The sequence below is a fragment of the Stomoxys calcitrans genome, chromosome 4 (genome assembly GCF_963082655.1).
Source record: "Stomoxys calcitrans chromosome 4, idStoCalc2.1, whole genome shotgun sequence".
Classification (NCBI taxonomy): domain Eukaryota; kingdom Metazoa; phylum Arthropoda; class Insecta; order Diptera; family Muscidae; genus Stomoxys; species Stomoxys calcitrans.
Genome location: NC_081555.1, coordinates 30156334 through 30177480, shown reverse-complemented (window position 1 = coordinate 30177480; position 21147 = coordinate 30156334). Strand labels below are relative to the sequence as shown.

Here is a 21147-nt window from a genome sequence, read left to right as displayed (position 1 = left end):
AGGCCTAAGGGCAAATTTAGAAAAAAGTTTTTGAATTCGTTCAATACGACCGATATGCGAAATACAATAAGGATCCCAAATGATGGCGGCATACTCCAACTTTGATCTAACAAAAGTTGTATATAATATCTTGAAAGTGTTAGGATCAGAAAAATCAAAGCAATTTCTCTTAATAAAAGCAAGGACCTTATAAGCATCAGGTATTATATAGTCAATATGTGGAACAAAGGACAAGGAGAAATCAAAAATCACACCCAGGTCGCGAACTGAAGTTGATTTTTTAAGTACACAATTACCAATTTTAAATGAAGTTTGGATTGGATGACGCAATCTGTAAAAAGAGACGTGAGCACATTTCGATAAATTTATAAGAAGCTTGTTGCTAATACACCAACTCAGCAGATTGTCCAAGTCATTCTGTAAATCGAAGACATCAGACATAGACTCAATTTTATGAAATATTTTTAAATCATCAGCATAGAGCAGAAATCTAGATGTTGAAAAGCATGAGGAAATGCCATTTATGAATAAAATAAAAAGAAGTGGCCCCAAGATACTACCCTGAGGCACACCGGAAGTTTGAATATAAGGTGAAGATACAAAACTCTCCACCTTTACTGTACACACTCTGTTGTGAAGATATGAAGCGATCCAAGAAAGAAAATTGGAATGAAACCCTAATTCTTGTAATTTATCGAGCAATATAGAATGTGATACTTTATCGAAAGCTTTTGATAAATCTGTGTAAATGGCTTCAACTTGACAGCCACGTTCAAAGGCAGATAGGCAATATTCTGTAAAGAGAACCAAATTAGTTGAAGTTGATCTTCCTGAAAAAAATCCATGCTGATGGGGAGAAATAAATGATTTGCAAATAAAAAACAATTTTTTGTGAATAACATGCTCAAACACTTTTGAAACACACGACAATTTAGCAATTGGCCTGTAACAAGTTACATCGTCTTTTCTGCCACCTTTAAAAACTGGGGTAATTGATGCTACTTTCCATCTATTAATAAATATACCCTCCTTAATAGAGAGATTGAAAATGAAAGTTAAAATTGGAGCTACACAAATAGAACACTTTTTTAGAAAATAAGCACAAAGGCCATCGGCGTCGTGTTTAAAACTATTCTTAATATTAAAAATAGCGTCCAACACATCTTCATCCGAAACAGAAATATTTGCCAAATTAATAGCAGATACAGAATCAAGGACTGCCGCGCTACTTGTTACGGGAGAATCAAAATTAGATTTGAAAAAAGAAGCAAACATATTAACCACGTCCACACCAGATTTTGATGTACAGCCATTATATGTGAGAGTAGATGGGATATCAGATGTTTTCCTTTTAGAGTTAACATAAGACCAAAAGCTTTTAGGATTGGCTTTAATTTCATTCTCTTTATCCAGAATGTATTGCTTATAGAGGAATTTATTTAAAAAATTAAATTCACGTTGATAATGCTTGCATTGGACCAAATCTTCTGGATCACCATGCGCCAAAAAGCGCTTATGAAATTTATTTCGTAAATTTTTAAGTTTCTTAAGACCTGTCGTATACCAAGGCAGTTTATGTGGCTTATTTTTCTTAAACGGAACATTAGATTTAAGTATATCAGAGACTTTTTCTATAAAAAAATCATAACAAACTGATGATGTTTTATCATTAAATATTTTTATCCAATCAATGGAGCCAAGAATTGAATTCAACATATTAAAATCACAAACGTTATAATTTAGAGCCAGATTTTGAGACGGTGATGATTTTAGAAAGTTAAAATAACCTACTTCAACAACAATAGGCATATGATGTAGATTAGATGGGGAAATTGGAGCCAAACATTCATAAACATTAAATTTAAAATCATTTGGAACAAAAATAAGATCAAGAAATCGGTGAAGTTGATTAGAAAAATGATTAATTTGAACAAGATTTAAACTTAATAAAGTATCAATACAATTGACCTCGTAATCCTTGTTTACATTAGTGGGCGTTAAAAAATGATTGTCGTCAAATTTTGACCAACAAATGTTAGGTAAATTAAAATCACCCATAACACAAATATTAGCTTTCGACCCCATGCTTACTTCAATAGCAAAAATATTATCAATATGCTTCGAATAAATAGATGCACTACTACCTGGGGGTATGTAAGACAAACATAATACAACGCTAAGATTTAAACCATTTATGCATACAGCAATTTGGTCTAATAATCCGCTGTCATCATCCAAACCACATAAGTTTGACTTGTATTGAGATTTAACGGCCAAGAGCACACCACCTCCTCTAGAATATCCAGTCCTTGAAACATTTCTATCTTTACGGTAAACAGCAAATAAATTTAGATCGAAGAACTCAGCATCACAAAAGTCATCGTTCAACCAGGTTTCAACAAGAGCAATAACATCATAGTTCAATTGATTGGAGAAATCAAAAACATCCTTGGATTTCGTACGCATACCAGACAGATTATGGTAGTAAATTTTTAAACCATGCACCTCATTAATCAATGGGGAAGCGATTCCACTGCCATTTTTTGAAAATTTATAAATGGACGAATTCTAATATCAGTAGGCCATAACTTTGGGTTGATGACGTCATCGTAATGATTAGATGTAACACCAAGCTTAAAGTTGACGCGTTTTAAACTATTGATGTCAACATCTTTTTTCACAAGCACATAGCACTCCATATTAGACTTTGCAATGTTAGCATTCTTTTGAATAAAGTCAGTGATATGCTCGCTCGTAACTGATGGCTTAAAAGATGAAATATGCACCCATTTCTTAGAAATAACAACATCCAATTCATTTGTTGTATTATTTTCACCATAAATGACCTTATCCTTTCTTTTTCTACGCCTCTGGACACGCACCCAATTAGAATTAGGTAGGACGTTGGCTTCAAACACAGCATCATCATTATCAACAGCATTAGCATCTACTGTGTTAAGCGATGATACAGATGACGCGTATGGCACAACATGTTGGCTGTTGTTTACGTTCAACGAATGTTCGACAGCAGCAGCGACAGGGGCATTTGTACTTTGAACCTTACCAACAACATCACGGCTCCTCACTGCTGCAGTATTAAGATTGGAGTTATGTTGATGCCGTTGTTTTTTTTCAGTTTGCTTGTTGTTCTCTATTATTTGCTTCAATTCGTGCACTTCTGCTCTCAGTGAAGAGTCGATTAAGAGCTTGAGTTCTCTTACTTCAGTTTTTAAAGATGAAATGCCAGCAATTAGATTAGAAGTGAGACGCAAACAATCATTGCAGTTGAAAACTAAGTTCGCGTTTTTAATAAAAAGTTCGGCAATATTTGCATCAATGTCCGCACAGAAAAAATGATATTTAGCTCTACAAACGTGGCAGGCTATCGATTTGGCACTTAAAGCCTTAAAGCACTTGGCGCAAAGTGTATTAGGAGGGAGATCCATTAAAACACGACTGAACTATTTAACTGTCAGTGAACAACTGATAATCGAGGTTTACATAGGAGTTATATCAGGTTCTTGACCGATTTGGACCGTATTAGGCACAATTGTGGGAAGTCATAACACAACACTATGTGCAAAATTTCAGCCAAATTCCGGAAAAATCGGAAAAATTGCGGCTTTCAGAGGCTCAAGAAGTAAAGTAGGGGAATCGGTTTATATGGGAGCTATCTCAGGTTACGGAACCGACTTAAACCATACTTAGCACAATTGTTGAAAGTCATATCAGCACACTACATGCAAAATTTCAGCCAAATCGGATGAAAACTGAGGCTTCCAGGGGGTCCAGAAATCAAATCGGGAGATCAGTTTATATGGGAGCTATATTAAATTATAAAATTGTGGCTTCCAGGGGCTCAAGAATTCAAATCGGGAGATCGGTTGATATGGGAGCTATATCCAAATCTGAACCGATATGGCCCATTTGCAATCCCCAACGACCTACATTAACATTTAGTATCTGTGCAAAATATTAAGCTGCTAGCTTTATGCGTTCGACCGCTAACGTGATATCGACAGACGGACATGGCTAGATCGACTCAGAATGTCAGGACGATCAAGAATATATAAACTATATATCTATATTTTGAGGTGTTACAAAGGGAATGACTAGATTAGTATACCCGATCCTATGGTGAAAATTTGTTTATGTCCTCCCCAAGACTCGAACACAGGCTCCCATTGCCCTAGGCAGACATACTAAACTCTGCGCCACGCAGAGACTCAATAGTGGTGGTCATGACAAAAATCGGGTTCCCTAGCTCTTTTGATGTAAAAATTGGGCGAAAAAGTGATTCGATCATTAAGCTCTTCCGAAAGAGAAACAAACAAGAAATGATGAAATAAATTATCTTTGCTCTAACAGGCTAAAGAATAACTTGAATATCGTCCTGCAATTTTTTATTGGAAAATTACGCGAACAGACGTATTCAAAGCGACTAAACCTGAACTTAACATCCTATCATTGTTTATACGAACCACCTTACGTTTGTAATACCTCAAATAAATAAGGTTGTGGAAAGCCATCAGCTGACATACAAAAAATGCAAATTTTCCATGAACCTTCCATTATGGAACAGAGGCAAACTTCTAACATATCAATGAGTGCTTTCCGATTCAAGTTCTACCTCAATGATTCAAGGGTCCTCCTTGTTATAGCCGAGCATAGGTTAGGTTAGGTTTGAGTGGGAGTCTGCCATCAGACCCACTTAGGCGTGTTCGTCTATTGTGATACCACATGAACAGAAGAAGGAAGATGCCTTCTAGTTCCTACCGTTGAACCATCCAGATCGCTTTAAAAAGCGCAATAACTTGCGAATGTTTACATCCGCTAAATCAGACAGGTTCCCAAGAAAATGAGAACCTAAAGTGGAACTCCTTCTAAATGTTAGTGCGGGACCCACACACGGAAGGTGTTCTCTAGTCTCTTCTTCCTCGATGTCCCTACAGCTTCTGCAAAAGTCGTTGCTGGCAACCTACAGCCTGTCAGCATGTTTTCCGATTAGACAGTGGCTTGTCATGACGGACACAATGACTGAGACATCTGTTCTAGCCAATAACAGCAAAGCAGTAGACTTATTCAAGTCTAGACTAGGTCACATAGTTTTGGAATGCTCACCTCCCCCTCTTTGTGACCATCTTTCATTCGTTGTCCTTCGGGCCTGGTCCTGAAAACTTAGCTTACATGTCGCTAGACGCATACCCACAGATTCCAGTGTCCCTGGAATGTGTAGGGCAGTTTCTAGTCTCGCAAGCTCATCCGCTTTACAATTCCCTGGGATATCTCTGTGGCCCGGCACCCAGAACAGGTGAATTTTGAACTGTTCAGCCATCTCGTTGAGAGATCAGCGACAGTCGAGGGCGGTTTTTGTGTTCAGAAATACGTTCTCCTGGGATGATAACCCAGCATAGTACTTCAACAATGTGATTAGAAGTGGATAACCACCAGGATACGAACCGGGGAGTTCAGCGTCATAGGCGGGCATGCTAACCTCTGCGCTGCGGTGGCCTCTAACATACTGACTGACAATTTATTGAATTTTTAACTGTTCTCGTCGTTGAGAATGCCAATTTTCCTTAGTTTACACTACTGTAGTACAGGTTATTATAACTTAGCGCCTTTGATTGTAACATCCAAAAGAATGAGAGAAAGACCCGTTAACAAGAATGCCTATCGACTCAGAATAACTTTCTGATTCGATTTAGCTACATATGTCCGTACGTCTGTCTGTTCATGTTAATTTGTGTACAAAGTTTAAGTCGCAATTTTCGTCTGATCGTCTTCAAATTTGATACAGGCATGTTTTTTGGCCTAGAGAGAGAGAGAAAAAATCGGTTTAGATTTGTATATAGCTCCCATATATATATTCGTCGGGTTTGGACTAATATTACAATTATGTTGACGTTTGTAAGCTGATGTATCGCCCGATTTTAACATTTAGAGCTTTTGAGAGCGCATTTATTAGTTGATCTTCTAAAATTTTTGCGCAACGCTTCGCGGTACAACTACCAAAATATATATGGTGTATATTGAAATCAATTCAGTTTTAGATATAGTCCCCATATACTATACATTTGTTCGCATTGTTTTTATGTGGTCATTTGTCAACCGAACCTCGGGAAATTTGCAACGATGGTTTCTCTATGTAGCTCCCGTATGTATGTATCGCCCGATTTTCTCTTCTCGAGCCTTCGTCAGCGCAATTAATGAACCTATTTTCCTAATTTTGCACAATGTTTTCTTCAGGAGGCCACCGTGGAGCAGAGGTTAACATGTCCGCCTATGACGCCGAACGCCTGTGTTCAAAACACCGTCGTGACCATCAAAAATATTCTGCGGTGATTATCCCTTTTGACTACATTTTTGAGGTATCTTGCTAAAACTCCTCTACCAAGTGGTGTTGCAATGCGGCACGCCGTTAAGACTCGGCATAAAAAGTAAACCCGTTATCATTGAGCTTAAACTTTAATCGGACTACACTCATGGATTGAAAAGAAGTATCCCCTGTTTCTTAATGGAATGTGGTCGAAATCGGTGCAGATTTACATATAGCTCAAAAATATGTTATTTTTTAAGCGATTCTTACGAAATTATACACCTTACGACCCTTGTGCTTATTGGTGGATTTCAAAGAAATCAGTTCAGATGTAGATATATGTCCCGTATAAATATTTCGCCCGATTTTCACTTCTTGATTTAATCAGTGCATTTTTCAACCTATTTTTTCAAAATTTTGCACAATGTCTTCTCTGACTTACACGTGTATGAATCGACATCGGTTCAGATTCAGATATAGCCTCCACATATATAGGAATCGTTCAATTTACACTATAGAGACGTAGTTAGATTACACAGATTCAATTTACACAGATTTGCTCGAAATCAGGTAGGGATTGTTGATAATCCATCTAAGACCTCTGCCCAGCAAAAACTAGGTAAGCACATGTCATTACACACTGGCATACCAGTAAGCAAATACTTGTTACTCGTAAAAATATCTAAAAATGGGTTACCTGTAATGAGTTAAATAATTACTTATTGGCAATAAGATGTCAAAGAATACCCAAAAATTAAGCAAAAGTCCAAAAGCAAATGTGAAAACCGAATTAGAATTTAGAAAATGCTCCAAAAATCTACAATTTTTTTCATTCTTTTTATGATTTTGGAATTTATTTTTGATAATAAATAATATCAATTTATAGAACTGTCTATATCATCTACACTTTTAAGTGTATTGACATTAATTTTCCATACTATTCTATCAAACTCATAGATAAAGTGGCCTGTTTTTCCTTTTCTAGGAACCTCATCAATAATTTTGGGCCAATATGGATTGAAGGAGTCCAAAATTCTCAAGTCCTCTTGGACCCTTCCCGGCCTTGCTCTCTGGACATTTAGTATGTTTGCGGGTATGCTATTATTTTAAAGCAATAAGTATTATTAAATCGAAGGTATTATTTTCCATACTTAGGTTAGTGCGTTGAAGTGAAAATACGTTGTATTTATGCATATTTCATTTATCCGAAATACGCTAACCAGAAAATTATGGATAATTGAAACTAAATTTATGCGTTTTACTTATCCGGTTTCGACTTTATAGGTTCTTTTGTGGGGTATTGCTGAATTTCCACATATATTGCTAGACTTTTGCCGCTCCTTAATTGTTTTTAATATAGAATTCGACAGGACATTAAAAAAGTTTCCAGAAATCTTGCTCTTGAAATTGTTCATCAACTACTGTTTGAATTTTGGAGCTTTGTGCTGAGCAGCTGACAAGTCAACTTTCCCCCCAAATTATAATATTTTATGATGAGAAAAATTTTATTCATATTTTATCATTCATCTATTTTATGTCAATGAAAGACGCATTGCGATACCTCATTCTTAATAAGACCGAATTTTCCCTAAATGGCCCACCACATTCAGGTTAAATGGGTGAAAATAAAAAACAGTTGATTTTATTGCAAATGTTCTTGAAATCACATGACAAATGGCAACAACTATTGGTAAAATTAATTCAAGGTAAATATTTATTTGACATGGAATTAATCCTTAAAGAAAAACTAAATAAATTTTCAGAAATGTACTACTTTTTTTGTAGTTAATATTTCTACGTTTAGCCTTAAGTTTTTACTGCTGTTTGTTTATATAAAACATATGTTTGAAAAAATTAAAGAGAAGAAATTACCGCTTATTCTTTATCACACACCCAAATTCTCTCTTAAACTCTACCACTCTCTCTCTCTCTCTCTCTTTCTCGCCCTCTCTCTCTCTCTTATTTTCTAGCTGGCCTTTTTTGTTCAGGTGTTTTAAGTGGTTTAAAGTTTAAAGAAATCTTCTGCATAATTTATGTGTTAATTAGTTGTCCAAAAACTATAACATAAATATTTGACTTATCTAAACTATGCCCAATGTATTGGCAAGGTGTTCGAAATAACAACAAAAATATATACCTATGCAGATATATTTTTGGTTATTTTTTTTAAGTTTTATTTGATTGTTCACGAAACTAAATTTAAAAACAAACAAAAAGCGATTGCAATTGGCAGATGTTCTACCAATTCTTAACGTAAAAAAAAATATGACAATGTTTTATAATGCTTGCAGCATTACAGTCAATTGTATTATCTGTATAACACTTTCGACACATTTTCCCTGGGTGGAAGGAGGGATGCCAAAATTCTCGGATTTGTAAGAATTGTATAACACACCGAAACACGCTATAAACTTGTGTAATTTTTTGCTTTTTTTATTCACAATGGTTTATTGATTTTACGACATATTTTTTCTTTGCGTGTAATAACGACCAGTGATGGTGGAGTTTATTGTGCCAAATCAAGTTGTGTCGTCACACATAATACTAAAATCTCCAAAATGAAAAAGCTATGTACATACATAACTAATACAACACAGGATAACTATTGCGCAAGTTATGAACATTTTCAATTAAAAAAAACACACAAGCAACATCAGACCAGCTGTTTTTCTCCAAACTTTCTACCCCTTGCTCCCTCCACCCTCCACAGTCATAATGGTCTAATGTGGCACTTAAGAGATTTGTGAAGTCATGACAATGAATAAGCTTGTATGTATGTATGTATTTGCATTCAGAAATGCGAGCTGTCGAAAAAAATCACACCCCCACCAGCCAAATGAACGTGTGGTAATTACGCGGCAGGGTTGGTTATTTCAAATTTTATTTAATGGCAGCCGTTGTCATGTTGTGCCACCAAGTCATAGCCAACCAGGCACCCTGTACTTTGGGGCAGCAATTGTTTCTTCCTCTTTGCCGCCGTTGTCGACGTCTTCATGCTGTAGTAGGTTGCAGAGAGCAAGAGTGTATGCGTACATGTGTGTGTCCGACTTATTTGCACTCGCATGTATTTTAGAGACTGTTAGTCGGATTCAATGGATTTTTGTCGGAATGGGAACCAGAATGTATGTGCCTCTTCACAACTTCTGTCATCGTTTTGCTCTTTTTCAAAGCTTTTTTTCTTGACGTTCTGAGATTATATAATGTCGGTTATTTTCAGATCAGATTTCAGATTTAGAGTGAAAATTTCCGCATTTATAACCAAAATAATAGCCAGGTTTTGATTCAACACAACCAACAAACCATTTTAGGCTTGTGTTAGTGTGTGTGTGAGTTTTTTTTTTTAATTTGTTGGTGGTCTCTATTTCTATTTAACTCAATTTTACAAATTATAGCAGTCTTTATAAACATTTATACATAGTAGCAGGTATTTTAAGAACTTTTTGTTTTGGCAAAATCGAAATTTTTGGCCACAATGTGTCGCGAAGGCCAATTGTGGTTGAAGTCGTCGCACCCGAAATTAAAATTATATTTATACTCGTATTGTAGGTAATTTTTTCATTCCTGATTATGCAGACAATTTTCTAAACCAAGATATCGAACATTGACTATTGCGGAATAATATTTAATTTTTTACAACACTTTAGGCGATTTTTGTTTCGTTTTTTTCGCTTCTTTTTTTCTTGCAACTACGAAAATAAGGAAATTTTTTGTCAATTCAGCTTTTGCTAGTTGGTGGAGGGTAGTTAGGTAGGCAGAAGTACCTAGGTACATATGTAATTATTTTTCATGCTTTTATGCAATAATTCTAGTGTCATCGTTGCCATTGTCGCAAACCAAAAAAATACACAATGCACATAAATTGTTTAAACACTATTTTTTCGCAAACAATTGGATAATAATTATTTGTACATAAAATAAAAAATATATGGTTACCCGAAATGGGAACAAAAAGCTAAAAAAAGTATACCTAAAACCGTTTTCTGTCTGTTTTTTTTACACTGACACTGTGTATGTTCGTCGGTTTTCACAGTAGTATCACACAAGCACCACCGAGAAGGAAGAATGAATTCAAGAATCACGTCGCGGCGTCGAACGACAACTGACAAAACGAGTCTAAGGAATTGAGCAGCAGAGTGGTGTTTTGGGGCCGCCGCAACATTCAAGCCAGCAAAACGAACGAACGACCACGATGATAATTATCTCTTTGAGAAAATGTTGCGCTATTGCGCTCTCTTACTCAATTGTTTTTGTTTGTTGGTTTCTGTTTATCCCCCAGTGTATCGGGGAGTTAAAGGTAAAATATGTGCAAATGTGCTTTCTCATGTTAGCGCCAAGTTAAGGGGAGATGCTTTTTTGATCAATACACACAGCCACACACATTCATATAGAGTATGAAAAAAACAAAATTCAACCAATGAATGCCTTTAGAAGGGCCTTTTTTAAGACAGCTGGCAAACAATATGTCATTCCAATAAATTAAGCAAGCGTAGTAGTCAAAATGCTTTAACACAAAGAGAAATGTGTTATACCGTAAAATAAGGAATAAATTTCAAAACTGCACTCAGAAAAATGGTTCGCATAAAATAAATTAAAACGTTCTATGGTGACAATAGCGATGAGAACTAATTTGTGCAACACCACTGCAGCATAGAAATTTCTGCCTGTAATTATATTCTGAGACGAGAAAGAAAAACATTATTTAAAAACAAAGAAGAGATGGATATCGTTACTCACCAAATCTAACTTGGTACGTTGGTTATTTTATTTCATATTTTTGCTATTTTTTAATTTTTTTCTTGTTAAAGTCAGTTGTTACCTGTGTGTGTTGCTGACGCCTTTTCGTCGGCGGCACATGCCACAACATTGCTCTTAATGGTTCATGACGCTCAACTGCCTATTGCATATTTGTTACACAACCTCGACCGAAATATTGGAAATAAATAAGACAAAAAAAAAAAAACAACAGCCAAAAGCTTTGTTTTTGTCCCCATGACCTATAGCCGATTCTATACATCTAGCTTCATAAATATAAAAAGGTCAAAAGGTTTTTTTTGGTTTAGGTGAGTAAATTTTTTTTCTGATCGTTCTATCGTCGTTCTTCGTCCATTAACGAAGACAGCAGCCGAACATTCTGGGGGCCTAAATCTTTTTTAAAAGCAATAAAATTAATAAATTGTGTAGAAAACAATGAACATTTTGAATTTCTGAGGGTGTTTAGCCTTCTCCCCAGAGGCCTTTCTATGCTTATGCCTTCGCCTAACAATTTTCGGTTTCTTAACAAAGGTTTCTGGCTTGGGATGCATTTTACAGTATTTTCAATCAGAATCATCGCAACTGTAAGCAATTCAGCCTCTTACCGATAATAGTTTCCCATGTTTACTAGTTTTGCATATATTTTCTTGTTACACGGTCACAGTCCCTCGACCTGCCTAGGTTACAAGTAGAAAAACTTCAACTAAAAAAATATTTATTTAATATATTCGCAACGGGGGTTGTTTTTGCAGTCTACATTCATTTAAAAAATGCTATAAATCATCTATCTAGCTCTCATTTTACGTGCTTTAGAATCCTTTATTCGTCCTTCTATCCGCGGGCCCTATTTATTTGCACATAACTGTATGTATATAACAAAAATAAAGTATAAACAAATATTTCATTTTGTTGTTGGAATTGTGTCTAGCTTAGAATTTAGAATAAAAAGCAAAAATAAAGGCACAATGTGGTTTTGCAAAAAGCATTAGGCAAGCCATAGATATTGGGATTTCGGTCTATTTCGCCACTAAAAAATTACTTTCCGAGTCGAAAGTAAATTCATATTAGCCAAATATATTTGAGCGTAGTAAAAAAGAATGTAAACACCAAAACCTGTTGACTTTTGTGTGTGGGTTGCTGATGCCTAGAGGTTCTTTTTGAGTAGAGATGTTGGAGATGTCCGGATGGGGGCTTTCATCTGATAGTAATAACCAAAAAGAATATGAAAAAGTATTTTGAAATTATATACATATAACTGTAACGGTAATCTGAATTTGAAATTAAACTGCACCGACGTCTGTCAATTTACATGGATAACGCCAGTATGTTTTGTAAAAGTTCTATTACACGATGTGTTTTTTCAGATGTGGCATCTCTGAAATTTATGAACATCATGTAATATGTACGAAAAAATTATACCAAAAATGACTGGCGACCACACAGATAATTTGCGACCCAGCTTTTCAGTCCTGGTTCTGGGATGTATTGACGATGTCGGCAAATATACCGGCATGAACCGTGTCGAATGCCTTCGATAGATCCAGTGCTACGAGGACCGTCCTATAACATGGCCTGGGCTGATTGAAGTCACGGCAAGTGTGTGCGGTGATGGCATGCATGTCAGTTGTTTTGCTATGCAGTCTTCGAAATCCATGCTGATGCTCGGCGAATAGTAATTCTCCGACGAGGCTCGGAAGGAGTAGTCCCTCAAGCGTCTTGGCTACTGGTGAGTGTAGGGAGATCGGTCTGTAAGACTCCCCCTTACCCGGGTCCTTTCCAGGCTTCAGTTGTGGGATCACTCTGCCCATCTTCCAGACATTGGGTACTAAAAGAGTGTTCAAAGAGAGGTTGAGGACAGTCGTCCCGTCTACCGGGGTCGAGAGTGAATTAACAGCAGACCACAGCTTGCCTAAACCGTTACCTAAGTTATATTGCTCAAAGTGTTCCAGCCACAAATACCGCACTTGGGGTATTCGTCAGGCTGGTATAAATCGAGCGGCTGCAGCTTTAATGATGTCTCGGAATTTCCTCTCGGCAATGAGCACATTTGAGGAGGTATCAGTTCACTGAAGCGGCGATTGGAACGAACGCGGTCCAGAGGAACGAACGCCGCGGGAACAGCTTGGCTATTGGTTATTTAAATGCACCAATAACTCGCCTTGTCATATCGAGCATCATAGGCACTCAATATTTGTACAGGAGCTGGTGCCGCTCGACCTCTCACTGAGTCTCTCCGCTCGATATCGCTTATTGTCCGCGACTGCCGTTGAAGCTACTCCGTATGGAGCATTTCACTATCCACAACCTGTGGATTCGCCCGGTAGCTCGCAGCTAAGCTTCTCGTGGCAGCAATGAACACCACACAGATCGGACCTCACTATTCCAGCCTATGTGGTGCTCACAGCTATCCCGTGCCATGAAACGTTATAGGCATTAGTAGGCCACTTATGTCAGACTTGGCCATTAATTTGGACACAGCCACCAATCAGGGGTATGTACAGATAGAGCTATCTCGACTGTGCCGGATCTGACTTCTATCCCCATGCATCATATAGGGGTCGCTAGTGCCAGGCGCAGACGAGATGGGTCTATACTGCACGGAATGATGTATCACGAAGGCCTATCCCCCACCTCTATTCCTTAAGCAATCCTTACGTAATACACTGTATCCGTGACAACTGTGCAAGCTGCAGGAGTTGGTCAGCTATGTCTCCTGGATCGTTGCAACCAATATGATCTTCCAACTCAGAAAATTCACTATCTCGTCGATCTTGCCTCGGCGACCGAACCAATTCAATTTCAAAAACAAGTAAAAAGGCGTTAAGTTCGGCCGCGCCGAACTGTGGATACCCACCACCTCGGGTATATATGTAAACCACCTTTCGTCAAAATCCGGTGAAAACTGCATACCTTACGCCCCATAGCAGCAATGTTGAAATATGTTCCGATTTGAACCAAATACTAATAAGTACAAGTCATTGTTCAATTGTGTATATAACAAATAAACCCATCTGAACCATATATGACACGGATGTCGAAAGCCTAACGTAAGTAAGTGTCAAATTTCAATGAAATCGGATTATAAATACGACTTTTGTGGGACCAAGACATTAAATCGAGATATCGGTCAATATGGCAGATATATCCAAATCGGCGGATCGGTCTATATGGGGGCTATATCAAAATATAGTCTGATATAGCCCATCTTCGAACTTAACTTGCTTATGGACAAAAAGAATCTGTGCAAAGTTTCAAGTCAATATCTCTATTTTTAAAGACTGTAGCGCGATTTCAACAGACACACGGACGGATATGGTTAGATCGTCTTAGATTTTTACGCTAATCAATATATATACTTTATAGGGTTGGAAATGGATATTTCGATGTGTTTCAAACGGAATGACAAAATGAATATATCCCCTAGAAATTTTTTCCAGCCAGTTCGGAAGGAACAATGTCTGAACTCGTTGTTTCCAACTTTTTCAGATTTTGTCTCCCAAAGACATCTTAACGTTGACATATTTAATGAAGAGCTTGGTTTGGTTGCTCTCGGGTTACATATACAGCTGGTGGTTGAAAGCGCTTTGACGAATCTGGCACATCTTTGGCTTAAGAGCTATGAAAATTTAAGTCAAGTTTTCGATTAGGACATGTAATGATTTGTTTATTCGTCCATATACAATATAATGCTAATGCTTCGGTTTTGTTTGTTTTATGTTAACAAAAAAAAAAAAAACAATATAATTTTACATTTCATCAATCATAGTAGATAATATTTTAACTTAAAAAATATATGTATTCTTATATGTTATGGTCAGTTAAATTGAGGGGTGGGTATGAATGTACGCATTTAGATGTGTATGGAAGTGATTAATGCTAATTTTGTTTACGTTATATTAATTTACATTCGAACTACACGATTAAAATCATGATATTAGTTACTACTATATATTTTTATATTACCTAATTGGATCCATCTAAATTATGTTGTCAGTAGTCGTTAGATTGAAATAAAACAACAATTTAAAAAAAAATTAAAATAAAATTAAGAAAAAAATATATAATTCTGTTTGATTTTTAAAATTTTAGTTAGAAAGAGGAGTCCAATTTTAATCCAATAATACTAATTCAACAGGGAAAATTTACAAAGCCTTCATTGTTCAGAGGAGGGAAAATGCAGTATAACAGAAACATATAGATTTACAATATAACAGTTATTATAATTATTGGTATTACTATTAATATTATTATTAGTTAGGTTTTGTTGTTAGCAAACAACTACATACTTAATTTGCTAGTCAGGGACCTTACATGTAAAAAAAGGATATTATAGTCAAATTCATTTAAAACGTTACTATAATGTCTTATTATCAATTCGCCATAAAGTAGTGCAATATATTTGCACATAGGCGTTGCACCAAGGGGCATATGTACTGTAGAAGAAATTGAAAAACTGGTCGCAGAGACGGAAACAAAAGGCACAAATGATTCTGTACTGTCTCGACCAGTACAGTAAGCAAATGTCAGTTATTCGTATCCGTATTCAATTGTATGTAATAACTATTTTGTTGCGTTCCAAATGCTCTGTTGCAACCTGCTTGATGGTTATTCTCATCATCCTCATCATCGTCGTCGCTGTCACTACCATTATTTGGATGTCTGTGGTTTGAATGACTATCATCATCATAGGCCCATTGCATTTCCTCACCAAACTTATGCAAATGTGCCAGATTTTTGTAAATGTGTAATTTGCTATTATCAATATATGATTCGCAGGGATAACACCAGACGGATAAATCACTAAAGCTTAGAGCCAGCGGATGGGATGTTTCAATATTGTGGAACATCATATGCTCCATAACATAACGACCGCACAACACCTTATGACAGCTGAGGCACATCCAGTTTTCAGCTGTCGAGGAACATTCATTACATGGTAGACTCGTATTTATTGCTGTGGAGAAGGAAAAATGTGATTATAAAACTTTAGTACATTATTGCTAAAATTTATAAATACAATAAAAATATATATTAAGAAATTACAAAAGCAAATATACAGAGCACAAAATATAAAAATAAAAAAAATGTATACATCATAACGTACACGAACATAGTTCACAGAAAATGATCATCAATAACTATAAAGTTAGGAAAATAGGAAAACCCAGCAGTGAGATAGAATAAAAAAAAATGTGAAAAATAATCCGTGGCAGAACACAACTAAGATCTACGAGCATGTTTAGTTTTACACTTAAAGTTTGGTTCTAAGTAGTAAGGAAAATACCTTAAATTAACCATAGCAGCCATATCGAAATATGAACCGATCTGGACCAAATTCGGTAAAGATGTCGAGGGGTCTAAATCAACTTACTGTACCAAATATCATCGAAATTGGACAATAAATGGTAGCCAGGATTAAGAACACAACTAATATCTACGGGTATGGTTTGTTTTAAACTTAAAGTTTGGGTCGAAGAAATGAAGAAGTGTTCTTAACCATAGCAACCATATCGAAATATGAACCTATCTGGACCAAATTCGGTAAAGATGTCAAGGGGTCAAAAACAACTCACTGTACCAAATAACATCGAAATTGCTTCCTTACTTCCTCGAAATTGCTTACTTCCTTTCAGTAACAGCCTCGTCTTCTCCTATGGGGAGACCCAGATCGTGAGAAGACGGTGCTTTTATTCAAAGAAAGTAAGAAGGAGGTCAGTATAACTCTCGGCGTCATAACGGGACCATAGGACTACGAGCTCACTTATGTAAAATCGGTGCGGCAAATGATAGCATGTGTAGAACATGCGGAAAACATGATGAGATGTTTGAGCATTTCCTTTGTCCCCGCCACTTAGGTGGGGACACAATACCAGACATGAACCAACTAAGGGGCGTGGCATGGAAAACAATTAAGGGTTTTGTAAGTAGAACGGAATTCCTAACTTAGATTTTCTTTTACAAAGTTACTTATTTAGTATTAAGAGCGCACAACAAGCCGATTACTGGCACAGGTGTATGTCCATAGTGGCATGGGGCGGATCCGCACATCCTTTCAACATAACCTAACCTAAAAGAGAAACCATCAAATGCAACAAGTCATTAAAACGGATTCCAGAAATCTCACTCCTATGAAATTCAAGAAATTTTTTCGTTTGATTTTTGGGATATAAAATATTGCCGATTTTTGACAAAGCAATTTTTTGCCAAAACATGGTGGGAAAACTTGTTGTAACCGGTTTCAGTCGTCCACTTTACGCCAATCCAAATCTCTACGATACCTCTTTCCTAACTCGAGCTATATTTTTATACCCACCACCGAAGGATGGAGGCTATATTCATTTTGTCATTCCGTTTGCAACACATCGAAATATCAATTTCCGACCCTATAAAGTATATATATTCTTGATCAGCGTAAAAATCTAAGACGATCTAACCATGTCCGTCCGTCTGTCCGTTTGTCTGTTGAAATCACGCTACAGTCTTTAAAAATAGAGATATTGAGGTGAAATTTTGCACAGATTCTTTTTTTGTCCATAAGCACGAAGATGGGCTATATCGGACTATATATTGATATAGCCCCATTATAGACCCATCCGCCGATTTAGGGTCTTACGCCCATAAAAGTCACATTTATTATCCGATTTTGCTGAAATTTGGGACAGTGAGTTGTCCCAACATCCTTCGACATCCTTCTTCAATTTGGCCCAGATCGGTCCAGATTTGGATATAGCTGCCATATAGACCCATCTCTCGATTTAAGATTTTGGGGCCATAAAAGGCGTATTTATTGTCCGATTTCGCCGAATTATGGGACAGTGAGTTGTGTTAGGCTCTTCGACATTTTTTTGGCACAGTGACTTATGTTAGGCTTTTCGACATCCGTGTCGTATATGGTTCAGATCGATTTATTTTAAATTTTTTTAAGACCAATATTTTCTTATACACAATTGAATAATGACTAGTACTTATAGGTTCTATGGGGCATAAGGTATGCATTTTTCACCGGATTTTGACGAAAGGTGGTTTACATATATACCCGAGGTGGTGGGTATCCAAAGTTCGGCCCGGCCGAACTTAACGCCTTTTTACTTGTTAGTCTGAAAAACTTTTCTAAAGAATAATTAGTAATTTTTCGTTTTATTTCTCTTTTGCGACGAGCTCAATGATCGAAGATTTTGCAATGGAAAAGGAAAGCCAGAGATCACAACACACACTAAACACTATGGGACGAGTTTCGTCATTAGGTTAGAATAACTCATCGGACATATTAGATGTGGAGGCTTCAAGGGTCGTACCTATACCGAATATACCGCGAAAATCGTAGACACGATATAGTGTGCTGGCAATCAGTGCAAAATTCATCTCTGATTTTATGACCAAATGTTGCCGCCGATGGGTCAGGTCCTGCACCCAATAACAACCATAATTTTCAAAAAGGGGTATCTTTACCAATTTCACAGTAACAAAAGAATTTCGGCAATTTTCGATTTTGAAAAAAATGTTCAGAGAAATCGGGTAAAAAATTCCACTTTTATGGCCCCAAAACCTTAAATCTGGAGATCGGTACTCTCCCTTAGCGTAATTTTAAAAACGCCAGGGGCCTAATTATTGCATACGTACTCGAGTGCGCTTTCGTATCAAATGATATTTCATATCGTACCTAATAGAGCGAGCTGAATATGGAAATAAGTAGGGTAGTCAACAAATATTAGTGGTGTACCGCAGGGTCCTATTTTAGAACCACTGTCATTTATTGTATATGTTGTTGTGTTGTTGTTGTAGTAGCAGTGTGTGGTACACTGAGGCGGCAGCCCTTGCCGATGAAGGAATTCATCGGGTCAATCCGGTACATACAACCGGCTGCCATGGGATTGATTGTATATGTTAATGATCTTCAGCGTTATACGCTTTTAGGAATTGCGAAACATTCCTGTTTTCCGACGACTTCTTTTTACTTTTTAATGGCAGTTCTACTACGCCTGAAATACTGGAGATTAATGTGGTGCTCGGCAGGGTTCTAAACTGGACTTCAGCCAATTATTTTTAAATAAATCCAACTAAATCAAAGACTCTGATTTTTGGGAGGAATTTTAATGTGGCACTCTTAAACATATTCGTTAGAGACTGAATAAACCATATGCTAAGGAACAGGTGGATAAATTGCGGGTCCCATGACATAAATATGAAGGAGAAGGTGGCACAGGGCACGCCACATGGGGGCATTTTATCGCCACTACTTTGGGTGACCATCATAAACAACCTATTTCAAATGCTGACTGAGGAGGGATTTGAATCCGATGTTATTATACTTCTGAGAGGTAAGGATCCGAACCAGCTATGCAGAAGGGCCGAAAAGGTCTTTTTTAACCCAAAAATGTCTGAAATATGCCTGTTCACGAGGAAGAGGAAGGTGGGCCAATTTGACGCACCACGTTTCCTCAACAAAACGATTTCGATATCTGACAAGGTCAAATACTTTGGAGAAGTGTCACATTCAGGAGCGTACTGAGAAGGCTAACAGATGTTGGGCACTACGTAGACGGACCGTAGGCTCGAAATGGAGCCTGAGTCCGAGGATGGTCCTCTGGCTTTACAAGAGCGTGATTAGACCAATACGACTGCGATGGAGAAAAAGTGCAACATTAGGACAATACAATGGGTTCAGAAAACATGTTGTCTTGGCATAGGCGAAGCGATGAGGACCACGCCTAATAGGGCTCTCGAGACTATTCAAGATATCCGACCCTTTGACATACAGATAAAGTGTGAGGCACTGCGGCTCCCATACTTAAGGCGATGGGAGAATGGATTGAGGATGGGAGCAGCTCATATCATCGCGGTATAATCGAGACGACGATAGGAAACCTAGATGGAAGTGAAGAGGTTTCCGATCGGTTACCTAAGACGACAGTTAGAGTCGAGTGCGTGGCACTGCTGCCAGCGACACAGTCTTAAACTGACGGAACCCTAGTATTGCCATCTGGAAGATCATGTTACACCGATAGATCAAAGCTAGAGGACAGAGTGGGTCTCCATTGAGAACCCAAGGACTGAGATCTGTCTCAGACTGCCTGACCATAATACGGTCCTCTATGCGGAGATCCGGGCGATCACGGAATGGGTGAGGTGGTGTGGAGCTAACGCGAAAACGTCGAATGTGAACATCTTTACGAACAGTAAAATGGCTTTAAGGGCAATAAAAACCAGGACGGTAATATCACGAACAATCTTGGGATGAAAGGAGATTGACGTCTTCTCTGAGGATGGCAACATCCGCATCGTTTGGGTGCCGGGCCATAACGGAGTAAGGGGGAATGAAAGGGTAGACCATTTGACGGTGAAGGCCAGAGGACTGCCGTCAATAAACTTGGTTAACCTGAAGCATTTCGGGTCGACACAGTCCGAGTTAAGGGCGTGGGCGACGAAGGTGGAACAGCGAAATAGTCGGTAGGACGGCGAAAATCTTATGGGGTGATCCGGATCGTGAGTGGAAGAGGCTTTTACTGAAAGGAAGTAAGAAGGAGGTCAGTATAGCTTTTGATATCATAACGGGACACATAGGACTACGAGCTCACTTATGCGGCAAGTCATAGCATGTGTACGGCATGTGGGGAAGATCATGAGACTTTGGAGCATTTCTTATGTCATTGGCCGGCTTTCGCGGCTAAAAGACACCGGTACTTAGGTGAGGACACAATACTAAGACATGAACCAACTTAAGGGCGTGGCATGGAAAGCAATTAAGGATTTTATAAGTAGCACCGAATTCCCAACTTAAATTTTCTTTTTCGAGGTTAGTTTTTTAGTATTTAGAGCGTACAACTGGCGGATTATTAGCTTAGGTGCATGACCATAATGACATAAGGCAGACTAGAATCCCCACCCTATTTTCAACCTAATCTCAACTTACTGAAGTTTCAGTTCTACCTTGTACTGAAGATACAATTCATTCGAATGCAAAGCTAACGGATTTACGATTGGATTTTCCAACAATATAGTAGTGAACCTCTTTCCATTTCACACATACTGGTTTATTTCTTTCCAGAATTGGTTTGATTTGTGATTTGTAAAACATT

At 37.6% G+C, this 21147-nt stretch overlaps 2 protein-coding genes across 10 annotated transcripts in view; both read right to left on the bottom strand.

Annotated features, from left to right (window-relative positions):
* The window catches only part of LOC106087655 (proline dehydrogenase 1, mitochondrial), a 74114-nt gene extending 63685 nt beyond the window's left edge, over window positions 1-10429 (bottom strand). For 2 of the 4 annotated variants that reach the window (XM_013252778.2, XM_013252775.2), the window contains exon 1: window positions 10287-10428. The gene's annotated coding sequence lies outside the window, so the exon portion shown is untranslated. Of the gene's footprint in view, window positions 1-10286 lie in introns of all 4 variants that reach the window. The other 2 variants (XM_013252776.2, XM_013252777.2) reach the window with 2 other exon arrangements.
* A 4278-nt stretch (window positions 10430-14707) lies between these two features.
* The window catches only part of LOC106087653 (histone deacetylase 6), a 29629-nt gene continuing 23189 nt past the window's right edge, over window positions 14708-21147 (bottom strand). For 3 of the 6 annotated variants that reach the window (XM_013252766.2, XM_013252769.2, XM_013252768.2), the window contains exon 11: window positions 14708-16025. In XM_013252766.2, the coding sequence (XP_013108220.2) occupies window positions 15595-16025 (431 nt within the window). In that variant the 3' untranslated portion in view covers window positions 14708-15594. The remainder of the gene's footprint in view (window positions 16026-21147) is intronic. The other 3 variants (XM_013252771.2, XM_013252772.2, XM_013252773.2) reach the window with 1 other exon arrangement.